The sequence below is a fragment of the Bidens hawaiensis genome, unplaced genomic scaffold (assembly GCF_021521415.1).
Source record: "Bidens hawaiensis isolate Kalapana, Puna unplaced genomic scaffold, B.hawaiensis_p1.1 tig00024618_1, whole genome shotgun sequence".
NCBI classification, from domain to species: domain Eukaryota; kingdom Viridiplantae; phylum Streptophyta; class Magnoliopsida; order Asterales; family Asteraceae; genus Bidens; species Bidens hawaiensis.
The window spans coordinates 276,315-288,540 of NW_027493885.1; the positions used below are offsets into that span (position 1 = coordinate 276,315).

At 44.7% G+C, this 12,226-nt stretch overlaps 1 protein-coding gene across 1 annotated transcript; it reads left to right on the forward strand.

The window, feature by feature from the left end:
* Window positions 1-2,882: 2,882 nt before the first annotated feature.
* On the forward strand, window positions 2,883-3,494 carry LOC143569571 (uncharacterized). Its single transcript, XM_077055448.1, has one exon. The coding sequence runs from the start codon at window positions 2,883-2,885 to the stop codon at window positions 3,492-3,494; it is 612 nt and encodes a 203-aa protein (XP_076911563.1).
* The last annotated feature ends 8,732 nt before the right edge of the window (window positions 3,495-12,226 follow it).

Sequence of the window (12,226 nt, forward strand, 5' to 3'; positions counted from 1 at the left end):
GGTTTGAAGATTGGATTTCAAACTATGTGTTTTGTTGATTAACGTTGCTTAAAAGTTTGGTTTTCGAATCGTTAAAGGTGGTAATGTGTATTTTTATGATATTGAAATTTTACATAAACCTTACTGTATTATAAGTGAAAACTTTTCATGTTTACTTAAATTAACTAATTATGCACTTAAATGCATTTGTATGTATGTTTTGCGGTTAAAAAGGCAGTTAAGCGACAAGTACACGACTTAAAAACAAGTGCAGCTACAAAACTAATTTTGGGCAGATTTTAAAATAGTATTCCAAGTATAAAATGCCCAACATATAATATAGGAACTGATCCAATTTTTTAAACATGCTTATGTCATTTTCGTGTTGAATACTTTACCGTTAAAATGCAAGAAATCGACATGATTAGGTGAGTCTAAGGCAATTCAAAGATCTGAATCTTTGGTTAAGGGCATACGAGCAGGGACTGGCAAACCTCCCGCAAAGGACAGCCAGGGCCCAGCTAAAAGGCAAGTCAAAGATCTGAATGTCCACATGATTCAGGGGGGACATTCGGGTAAAGGAAAAAGGAGAGACTATTCAGACGAGGAATGGAAGAACTAACCCGTGATCTTTCCTCAGATCAGAGGGGTCCCGTGTAATAAAAACCCGTTGATAATTACTACCGAATTTGGTCATTACCGGTCACAATATGTGTTCTTTGACACAGGCAGTACGTCCGACATTATATACGAACAGTGTTTCGAACAGTTGAACGAGGAAGACAAAGAAAGATTAAAACCAATTCATGCTCCCGTCTCTGGTTTCGGGGGAGAGATAATGCATCCGCGCGGGGTGATATCATTCCTGGTAACACTCAGTGACGGAGCCCATTCAAGAACAGAAGAAGTTGAATTTTTGAACCTACCAGCAACTTCTAAGCATGACATTGTTTTGGGACGAGGGGCGAACGGAGACTTCAATGCCCATCCGTCCACAGCCCATGGTGCAGTAGGAGTCCCAACTCGCACCGGTGTGGCGATAATTCATGTAAACCGACATTGTTTTCCAACCGAAAGTTCAAGACCAAGCAAGGTCCCAAGACAGGCTCAGAGGACTGAACCTGAGAAATGGGTTTTGAATAAGAAGTTTCCGGACCAGACAATCACAATAGGACCTACTATCTCGGAGATAGTGAGGACCTTTTTGAAACAACTACTGACCAAGAACGTGGATATCTTCGCCTGGTGCCCCGCGGATATGACTGGTGTCCCGCGGAGCATCGCTGAACACAAGTTGAGGGTAAACCCGATGTTTACTCCGATTGTTCTGAAAAAGCGGAAGATGGGCCCGGAACAAACGAGATCCATGAACGAACAGGTACAAGATCTTCTTCACGCCGGGATCATCCGGGAAAGCAAGTATCAGACGTGGGTAGCTAATCCGGTTATTGTCCCAAAGAGCAATGGGACATGGCGGATGTGTATTGATTTCAAAAACCTAAACAAAGCATGCCCGAAAGATTGTTATCCGTTACCTGAGATTGACCTCAAGGTAGATGCTGTGGCCCCGTTCAAATTCAAATGTTTCCTTGATGCCTACAAGGGATATCACCAAATCCGTATGGCAGCAAACGACGAGGATAAAACAGCATTCCGAACCGATCAAGGCACTTTTTGTTATAAGATGATGCCTTTCGGACTAAAGAACGCGGGCGCCACATACCAGCGATTAATGGATCAAGCTTTCCAAGGTCAGATAAGCCGAAATCTGGAGGTTTACATGGATGATTTGGTAATCAAAAGCATTGAAGAGGATCAGATGTTAAGAGATATTGAAGAGACCTTTGAAACATTAAGAAGCATCAATATGAAGTTGAATCCGGCTAAGTGTTCGTTTGGCATGGAAGAGGGTAAATTCCTTGGAGTCATAGTAACAGGTGCGGGCTTCAAAGCCAACCCTGATAAGGTTCAGGCTATAGCCCGCATGCCTTCACCCTCTTCCCTCAAAGAGGTTCAAACACTTAATGGGAGACTTGTAGTGTTAAACCGATTCATAGCAAACCACGCGACCAATCTCATCCATTCTTGTCGACACTTAGAAATTGCCTCAAAAAGGCACATTTCAAGTGGACCGCAGAGGCTGAAAAGCATTCTTAGAAGTTAAGAAATGCTTAATTGAGTTGCCTACTTTAACAGCACCATATGCGGGTGAACCTCTGACACCGTATCTATATGCCTCGGATATTTCCATATGGGCCGTTTTGCTGACCGATAGAAAGAATGTCCCAACACCAATTTACTATGTCAGTAGGACGTTGTCAGATCCAGAGACCAGATATTCGATGTTAGAAGAGCTTGTCTTAGCACTGGTCTATGCAGCCCGACGGCTTCGGAGATATTTTCAGGGACATCCCATAAACGTTCTGACCGGTTACAAACTCAAAAACGTGTTGAGTAAACCGGAATTGTCCGGACGATTGGCGAAATGGGCCATTGAGCTGGGTGAGCATGCAATCGAGTATAAGCCTAGACCAGCGATCAAGGGGCAGGTACTCGCGGACTTTGTCACGGAAGTTCTGCAATACAAAGAGCAAGAATGTTTATTCGAATAACAACCCCAAGCACCTCCGGAAGAAGGGCAAGTTTGGTCATTGTTCACGGACGGAGCTTCAAGCAGTGAAGGGTCAGGTGCAGGTTTAAGGTTAGTCAACCCTGAGGGGCATGAATTCACGTACGCCATCAAGTTGGACTTCAAACGTACCAACAATGAGGCGGAATACGAAGCCTTTCTGGCAGGCCTGCGGATAGTGAAAAAGTTTGGGGTGAAACATTTGGAAGCACGGGTGGATTCTATGCTAATTGCGGGACAAATAAATGGAACATATGAAGCCAAAAACGATGTCATGGCTTCTTATCTGTCGCAAGCACATGTCTTGATTCGCCAATTTTCCTCCTTCAATATTATTCACATTAAGAGGAGCGAGAACAAATCGGCAGACGCTCTTAACAAGCTAGCTTCAACGAATTTTGAGCATTTCGCCAAAGATATTCGTGTAGAAGTCCTAGACCATCCATCCGTTCCACAAAGCCAAGTCCTGGTAATTCAAACTGGTGTTGAATCTTGGATGGCACCCATTATAGCTTACTTATCTTCCGGAGCACTTCCAACAAGAAAGGCTGAGGCCTGGAAGATTAACCAAAAAGCTCTGAATTACCAGTTGACTGATGGTATTTTATACCGGAGATCATTTCTTGGTCCGTTATTACGTTGTGTGGACGCAGAAGACGCAAATTACCTAATTCGAGAAATCCACGAAGGCATTTGCGGGTTACACGCGGGACCAAGAATGACAGTTGCAAAGATAATGAACGCAGGGTATTATTGGCCCGGCATGCACTTAGACGCTGTGCAAGAAATCAGAAAGTGTGATTCAAGCCAGCGTCATGCCCCCAACACCCTGCATCCAAAGAACGAACTGATTCCAGTAACATCTGCCTGGCCGTTCCAAAAATGAGCTATTGATATTATGGGACCTTTCCCAGAAGCCCCGGGACGAGTCAAGTTCCTGATAGTGGCCATTGATTACTTCACCAAGTGGGTGGAAGCCAAACCAGTGGCATCAATCACGGCTTCAAGCGTGAAAAAATTCCTTTGGGAATTCATCATTTGCCGATTTGGTCTCCCGCAGGAATTGGTAAGTGACAATGGGACCCAATTTGCTGATAACGGATTGCAAGGATGGTTGAAAGAACTTCAAGTCATTCAAATCTTTACGTCCGTAGCTCATCCGCAAGCAAATGGTCAGGTCGAAAGGACCAACCAAACTATCAAGGAAGGGATCAAGGCAAGGCTAGAGATGAAACGAACGGATTGGGTGGACGAACTGCCTCATGTACTCTGGGCCTTCCGCACCCAAAAGAACTCCAGTAATTTGGAGACACCTTTAGCTTAACTTATGGTACTGAAAAACGCCGAGTTAGTTCTGTGTTATTTTGATAAGTTGTAATCTTTTATTGACAAAAACGAAGTTCCGGACAGACACTTATATTATAGTACATAAAACAAAGTGCACCGGAAGAAAACAAGACTTCTTATTATTGATCAAAAGAGATTACAAAAGAAGGAAAATTTACAAAGGAGTGTATATATACATCTACGGGGCGACATTTTCTCCTTCCACAGTATTATCGACTTCTTCTTCATCTTCATCAAGATCCAGTAGCTCTTTTAGTTGTTCTATGGCATCCTCCTTATCCGCGAGCTCCGATATATGGTTAGAAAGGGAAAACTTCAGGGTATCAAACTCCTTGGTTTTCTCAACAAGGATAGAGGCAGTGTCCTTGCCGGCCAACACATACTCCTCCTGAATCCGGCCCACGGAACCAAACTCATATCCTTCTTCAAAGCCCATTTGTTGGCCTGCTTGCTCGGAGGCACGGAGGAGCACCGCAACACAATTCCCAAGATCATCACTGTTCCGAACGTCAGTAATAACCTGTTAAGCCAAACAAACATGTGTAAGCACATACGCATCTGAATTGATTATGTTAACAAAAAGACTTGATACCTTGGGAATCGCCATCGATAGAAACCACTTCTTATCCTCCTGAGCCCAGATAAGATCCATCTTATGACCAGCACACTCCAAGGCTTGGTCTCGATACTTGGCATTCAGGTCGGATAGACGCTTGTCCTTGGCCGCCGAGTCAGCCAGAAGGGTCTTTACCAGCTCAGCTTGTTCGTCCAGCTGTTTTTGAAAAGCAATCTTAGCTTCCTCTAGGCTTCGATGACTATCCTGGGCATCAGTTAACACCTTAAGAGCTTCTTTCTTGGCGCTGAGCAAGTTTCTCTCGGTCTCCTCTAGCTCGTCGTTCATGGCCAACCAATCACGACGTATCTCGTGATTGGTGGAAACAGTGTTCGCCGTGTGATAAGATTTGGAATCTAGAAGTTCCTGGCGGATGCGACGACGTTGTCGCTCCCTCTCTACGGGAGGGAGACTTTCATGGAGATATTCTTGGAAAACGTCCGCATCATTTAACACGGAATTCCGACGCAATGACCAGCGAGGTTTATGTGGAGCAGTATCCTCCTCCACTTGAGATGAGGAAGCCTGCCCCCCATAGTGAAAAACACTAACCCCACCTTGATTCCGGAAGAAATGCTCTTGATGAGGTGGAGATGTGGGAAGATGATCAGATCCACCAACCTCTTTCTCCTTGTCAGGAGAATTATCCGACAAATCGATCGGATCTTGAACAGTGTTTAACGGTGAGGTTGGGGGAGTCGGACGACGCGAGTCCTTCAAACCTGAAACATTTCCAAAATAAAATTCCTTAAGTCACCAAGAAGTAGCAAATTCAAATATAATCGAAAAGGTTCAAATCTTACCTTTAGAAACGTCTTGGGCAGAAAGCTCTCGAAGACGAGTTCCCAAGTCTGGGATTTCAACCTTCTCCTTCTCCTTCTTCTTCTTCTTCTTCTTGGGCACGGCATCGGAAGGCTGTGCTTTCCGCTTTCCAGCAGCCTTTGAAGCACCCGCTTCTGTAACCTGAGGTTCGCCCTCAACGGATTGAGGACCACCTTCCTCACCTGTTGACGGATCGGTGGTGGCCTTCGAATCTTGCTTGCGGGTCAAACCTACAGTCGAATGTGAAGGGTTAGTGACACCAACTAACAATCCTCCTTCACAGAGTGATGATTCTTCGCTAGATGAAAGAAGTACTATCACCCCGCTCGAAGTAGCGGCGGTTATCGGTCGAGGTTGGAGAATACCTTCACACTTCGTGACAAAATCCTCACCTTGTGCATACATCGCCTCGGAGACAACAGGCTCCGGAGTAAGTGCAGTGGAGAAAAGGAAGTTGCTCCGAGAGCGCTCCAAAAACGGTACGTCATGCTGGGCAATAGGGCGGAGAACCATCATGCCTTCTGTGTTATCCACAAGAGTGGAGAGGGTCGTACCTTCACCTGCAATCGAAGAATGTTAAAGAAAGTAAACTGAGAACCCGGAATATTACAAGTAAAAACTTACTCCCGTCGGTATTCTCCTAATAAGGTTCTAAGGTGGGGAATGGCCACAAACGACTCATCTTGGCACACACCATCGCCCCTTCGTGGATGGGACGCATGGGTGTCGGAGTCTTAGTCAGAGCAAGAAACCAGGCACGACCTTTGTATTTGGAAGCAGAGACTTCCGGTAGTATATCCTGCGGTTTCCGATGAGTCATTGTAAACGGAATAACATCTTCCCGGATCCAGAAGAATTTTGTCTTCCACCCGTGGATACTGCGAAGCCATTCAGAACCAATAGATCCTTTTTCGGTGGTAGCAAACTGTACCAGCCTTCACGATAAGTCATCTTGTACAGTACGGAAAACATGCCAACAGAGGGATCGTAGTTATGCGCTTGACAGCAAAACTCGAAATGCCGGATTCTTAGCATCCCAAAAGGGTGAATCTGGGATAAATGAATCCCATACGCCGTCAAGACCAATTGTACGAACTTGGTTACGGGCAATCGGAAGTTTATCGGTGGTGAAATGGTCCAAGTAAACGGTCATCTTCTTCGGCGGAGGCGCCGTTGCGATGGCTCCTTTTGATGGACGTTCGGCCTCCCATTCCGAAGGGAAACCATATACGTTTTTAATATCGTCAAATTCCTTCTCCCTGATTTCACACCCAACTTCATTAATAGTAGGAGGACTTTTCTTCTGGGCAGCCATTTTGTGTAGAATATAAAAACGAAAGTAAGAAAGCAAAAGTTCTCTGATATAAGCAAAGGAGAAAATATGTAAGCGATAAGAATGGATTGAAGACATCAAGGCCTATTTATACCCATCACAATTAATGCGACCGTCTGACTGACAGAGTAAAGAGAAAATGTGGGCCACAGGATGACTGACACGTCAGGCGGGAGATTCGAAAAAGTGCTTACAAGCTGTCAAACAGACGTTCTACACGTCTTGTCAACCACCGCCTAAAACACTCTCTCCGCCACGTCATCAATACTATCTATCCAACTTACACAAGTTCAAAATTTAAAGAAAGATATTTCGAAAAGATATTATCAAAATGCAACTCCTCTCATTAATATTCAAAAAAGATAATTACAAAAACACGGAAGGAAATTACAAATTCTAAGCTCCTACACCTATCCTATGGGTTAGGGGCCAAAGTGTCTTCCGGAGCTTTTAGAGAATCATCTTCAGACTCGTCGTCCTCGGATTCATCGTCAATGTAGACTCGCAGTTGTTTCACACCATCCTCAGAAAAGGCGAACTCCGGAAGCATATTCTGCAGCGGAAACACAAGATTATCATACTCTTGCACCCGCATGTCTAACTCTTGCTTCGCGTCAAGGCTATGAAGAGGGTGGCTCTCAATAGGTTGTCCGGACTGGGCAAACGCCAATCCTTCATTAAAACCTTCCACTCGGCCAAATGCTTTTGCAGCAGTAGTCAAGTTCACAAAACAGTCCGTAAGCTCTGTGCTTCTCTTGACATGATGGATGACCTAGCAATAGAACATAAGAAACAAGTTAGCATGAAAAACCTGAAATACACAACCAAGAAAATATTTTACAAGGAAAACTCACGGAGTTAAGACCGCGATTGAGGAACCACTGTCTTTCCCGTTCAGCAAGCTCCACCCGGCAACGAAACTCCTGTAACTCGGCGGAGGTGCGGTTGCTTGTTTCAGTTTGAGATTGCAAGAGTGAGTCATATGCAGACTGCATTTCAGCAGCAGTCTTGTCTTTAAGTTCGGATTGCTCCTTCTGCAATCTCAGCTCGGCCTCAAGTTCTTGAATCCGGACGCCTTGGCGAGACACTTCATCCTGTGCGTTCGCTAAGTCGTCCTTCTTCTTTTGAGTCTCAGCTCGGGCGGCCTCTAGAACGGTGTTCTGCTTCTCGCAGGCCTCTTTCCACCGTTTAGCAGCATCAGCATTGCGCTCTTTTTTCTTTTTGGAGTGCAGCTTCGGCATCAGTCTGTTTCCACCTAGCTGCACTCGCTTCTTTACGGTGCTCCTCAGCTTCCTTCTTCGCAACCTTTACGGCCTCGGAAGCTGCACCAAGCTTCCCGTCCATTGTTCGCCACTCTCGTAAGATTTCTTGACTACAGGCTAAGCTGTTAGTCAAGGAAATAGCCAAGTCAGAATGAAGTTCCTGGCGGGAGCGAGTTTGTTGATACGCCATTTCAGCAGGCAGCATACAATATTCAACAAAACTCATACAGGTCTTGGGATTAGAGACCCGAGACCCATTGACAATGTCCCAAGACGGGACAAATAAGTCATAGTCTCCCCAACTGTACGTTCCCGAAATATTGGGAACTGGAAGCTCCGAGACGAACAGGGGTGGAGGAAGACTCTTTTTGGGCACCATGCGAAGAACCTCCCCCAGCTTCATGGACAGAAGGTCCAAGATAAAAGTCATCTCCTTCGCCCGTTGTAAAAGGGGAAGAGGAAGTATATAGCGAAGGAGGAGGTCGCATCGGAGACTCAGTAGATCTAAAGCCCTATGCAGTGGCTTCAGGGTTATCATGTTGAAAACCGGTGGCATCCCCACCCTGGAAAAGATAATCCAGGGATCCGGTAGTCACCGACTGAACGTTAGACCCCTCCACAGTTGTTTCAGTAGGAGGGGTAACAGGTCTATCTGCCTCCTTCTCTGGTGGAGGCGACGGTTGTTTTTCAACATTCGGTGTCGGCGTCGATAGCCTACCAAATGCACGACCTTTAGCAATAGACGGATCTGCATAATAAAATCGTAATCAGATCTCATTATCATGAACAACAAAAAGTAACAAGTAAGAACTCACCAGTTACTGTCCCCAAACGCTCCGCAAGGTTGGGCGGTAGTGGTTTCCTCGGACGATGCGTCCAGCGTTTCTTCGTCTTCGGCTCCTTCCCGGCGTCCGCAACACTAGTACCTGCGTCACTCGCCTGAGATGCATCGAAAGGCCTCTTCCGGTAAAGTTCTGCCAGCAAATGCGAGACAGATGAAATTTCAGAAGCATCACCTGAGCTTTTTTCCTCAAGGATGGCAGAATCGTCACTTAAAATGGCGATTGTCCCATCAGAGGTTAGCGCATTAAGAGGTGGAGGGTTCAGAATGTACGCACTTGAATCGAAGATAGCTTCCGAAATAACTGGTTCGGCACGCACTTTGACTGGGAAAAGAAAGTATTTGGCAGTTTTTTCAAGGATAGGCGTATCCTTTGCGTCGCGAATGGTCCGGCCCACACAGCCCTTGCCATCATCTAGGGCGTTCAGCATTGATCCAAAACCTGAAAACAAACAAAAACGTCAACAATAAAAACTGAGAAACGGAAAGGCAGAAGAATAAGGGAGCAAAACTCACGGCCATCTAACTCAATAAAAACAGGCTCCATGAAAGGAGAAGTCCACAAGCGGCTCATGCCCGCCCATACAAGGGCTTCCTCAGAAAGTGCCCGCATCGATGTTGGTGAAGAAGTAAGCGTGCGAAACCAGTCGCGCTTCTCATGAGCAGCCGGGGTAATATCAGTGAGAGCGTCGATAGGAGCACGACGGATCATGGTCTCCGGCACCACATCCTCGGAGATCCAAAAGAACTTTTTTTTCCAATCCTTAGATGTTTCCTCAGTCGCATTGCCGATAACCCGATCGGGCAAGCTATGACAGGTGAACCATCCATTCCGGTTGGCCATCTTGTAAAACATAACGAACCGGTCTAACCGGGGAACTATGTCTTGGGCCATACACACGAACTCGAAGTGACGAATTCGCATGACAACACGAGGATGTAGTTGAGATAAGTGAATTCCAAACGCCTTAACAACCGCAGAAAGAGTTTTGTGATTGGAAAGCGAAAGTTCCCGTGGTCAAAATAGTTGGCGTATAGAGCCATCTTCCCAGGTGGTGGAAAGCTGGCTATAGAGCTGGCAGAAGGGAACTCTGGTCCCCATTCTGGTGGAATTCCATAAGTCGTAATAAGTTTTTGGTACTCCTCTTGGTCCCAATGGACTTCTATCTCATCAAACTCAGATTGAGCAGTCGCCATTGCAAACACTTGGTGAAATATCAGGATATCCCAAGAAAGATCAAGTGACAGATTGAAGGTTTTCAGAGAAAGAATGCAAGATAATATCAAAGATTCAAAGGCGATAAAACTTCAAAAAGAAGTTAACTCCCTCTATTTCTACCCACAGCAATTAATGCGATGGGATGCGAACAGTGGAGGGACAAAAAACCATCCAGTAAATGATCGCCACGTCACGCGGGAAATTCGAAAAAGGGAAAAAGTTATACAGTCGGGTACAGTGACAGCCGTCATAAACGTCCTGTCACCTGCACACGCTCCTGCGAGTAGTCAACTTGTCATTTTCATGATTATCCACAGTAACTAAAGATATTTCTCACCAACTTGCAAAGTCAAAAATCTCCAAATCCACATTAAGTCACCCGCATAAAATACTTCACACGGAAGAAACACTGGACTGGGGGGACTTATAGAGGTAGGGTACCAAAAAGACCCAAATGCCCTTAAGTGATACCCGCGGGTTAACCAGAAGTCCCTCATAAGGCACCCGCGGGGCGTACAAGTCATCCGCATAACCGTGGGCGGAAGAAACATCCCCACAAGGCATGCAGAAGCATCCTGGCACCCTCAAAAGTTGTCCGCAGGACAGAACGCTCGTCCGCGTAAATAGCTACGAGGTAATGCCCCGGGACAGCTGTCATTAACCGGTAACACTCTAGAAGATTTACCAAGATGCTTTCTTGAGCAATACGTGACATATCAACCAATCAGTGAAGGACACCTGGCCAGGCCGTTATAACCGTGCACATGGCCAAGATTGTCTATCATCCTATCATATGATGACACGTGTCCAGGTTGTTACGCATGCACATGCAACGTATGAACTAGACCTATAGTATGAGGACACATGTCCAGACGGTTGCAAGAGCATCTCCCAAAAGGACAGCTGGCCCAATCACCTTCCGACACTCTTCGGCTATAAATACCCTCTCAATCATCATGAGGTATTCATTCATTATCACTGTACTCTCTCAGTTTACTTAAGTACTTTATCTCTTTGTCAGAATTGTACTTATTCTCACGCCGGAGGGTGGTTACGAGAAGACCCCCCACCTTGTCCTTCCCGTAACGAGCTCACGTTGTTCTGTTTTGCAGGATTCACGTCATTGGACTTTGGGAATTGTGTTCATATCGTATTGGCAGTTAACCGTATCCTACCCTGTGGACTCATCGGATCTAGGACCCATTAGTGGTGAGTAGATCCGTGTTTCTTCAAGTTTAATGTCCATGTTAGAGATATAATAGCTAAATATATGCAAATATGGATAAAGTGGGGTGTTTTGTTGTATGATACCTTTACGTGTCGAAAAATGTGAAAGTCAGTTACTTCACAAGACTGTTCGGTTGTTAACGAGTAACCGACAATGTTAAGAAATTGACATTAAATGTGCTGAAATAAGTTATGTCATGAAACATATAGTTACAAGTGTGACTAAGTGTGTGCCTTACGGGGGTTTTAAGTATGAAACTTAACAATGTCTAAAGTAACAACTAGTGTCTAAATGATACATTTTAATGAAAAACGTATTTACAAAAGCTTTCAAGCTTGGGATGAACAACTTGTAAGAATCGACCTTAGTGTTCGATTATTAAAAGTGTCCTATTCGTTTATAGGACATCGTAAGAGTAAGGCGCTACTGATAGCGTACTTTGAGACTAAGATGTGTTTCGTGTGAAACCCCTTCTAAATGTTATACCGATTTTGGGTTGGTTGCATGCACGTTTTATATAAATATTTCAGATAATGTTATCAATATTATCAAGTTTGTGTGAATTATCCCACATGGTTTTACACAACTATTAACTTTGGTAAGCCTACAGTCATGTGAGTAGTATACTATTCGTGAGAACCCCACAAGCGTGATCTAACACCGATGAATTTCGATAAATCACAACCAAGTAGGATAGCAGGCCAATTGTGGCATGTAATTGATCGCCTCACCCCTTCAGTGGGCTGGAGGTTTTATTATGAATATGGAATTCAATATTGAGACGCGTGTGTTTTAAGGTTTTACTTGTGGCTTGTTAATGTTAATATTGCATTATCATTTTGTTTGCTTTTCACTCAAATTTGCTATTTACTTTTGAGAAAACTAAACATTAACTCACCAACTTTTTAGTTGAAACATGTTTTCTTTTTTAACAATTTTAGGTATTACTTGTT

Bases quoted from the DNA above. Each gene is read 5' to 3' on its own strand.
- LOC143569571 (XM_077055448.1), top strand. From the start codon at position 2,883: ATGGCTTCTTATCTGTCGCAAGCACATGTCTTGATTCGCCAATTTTCC.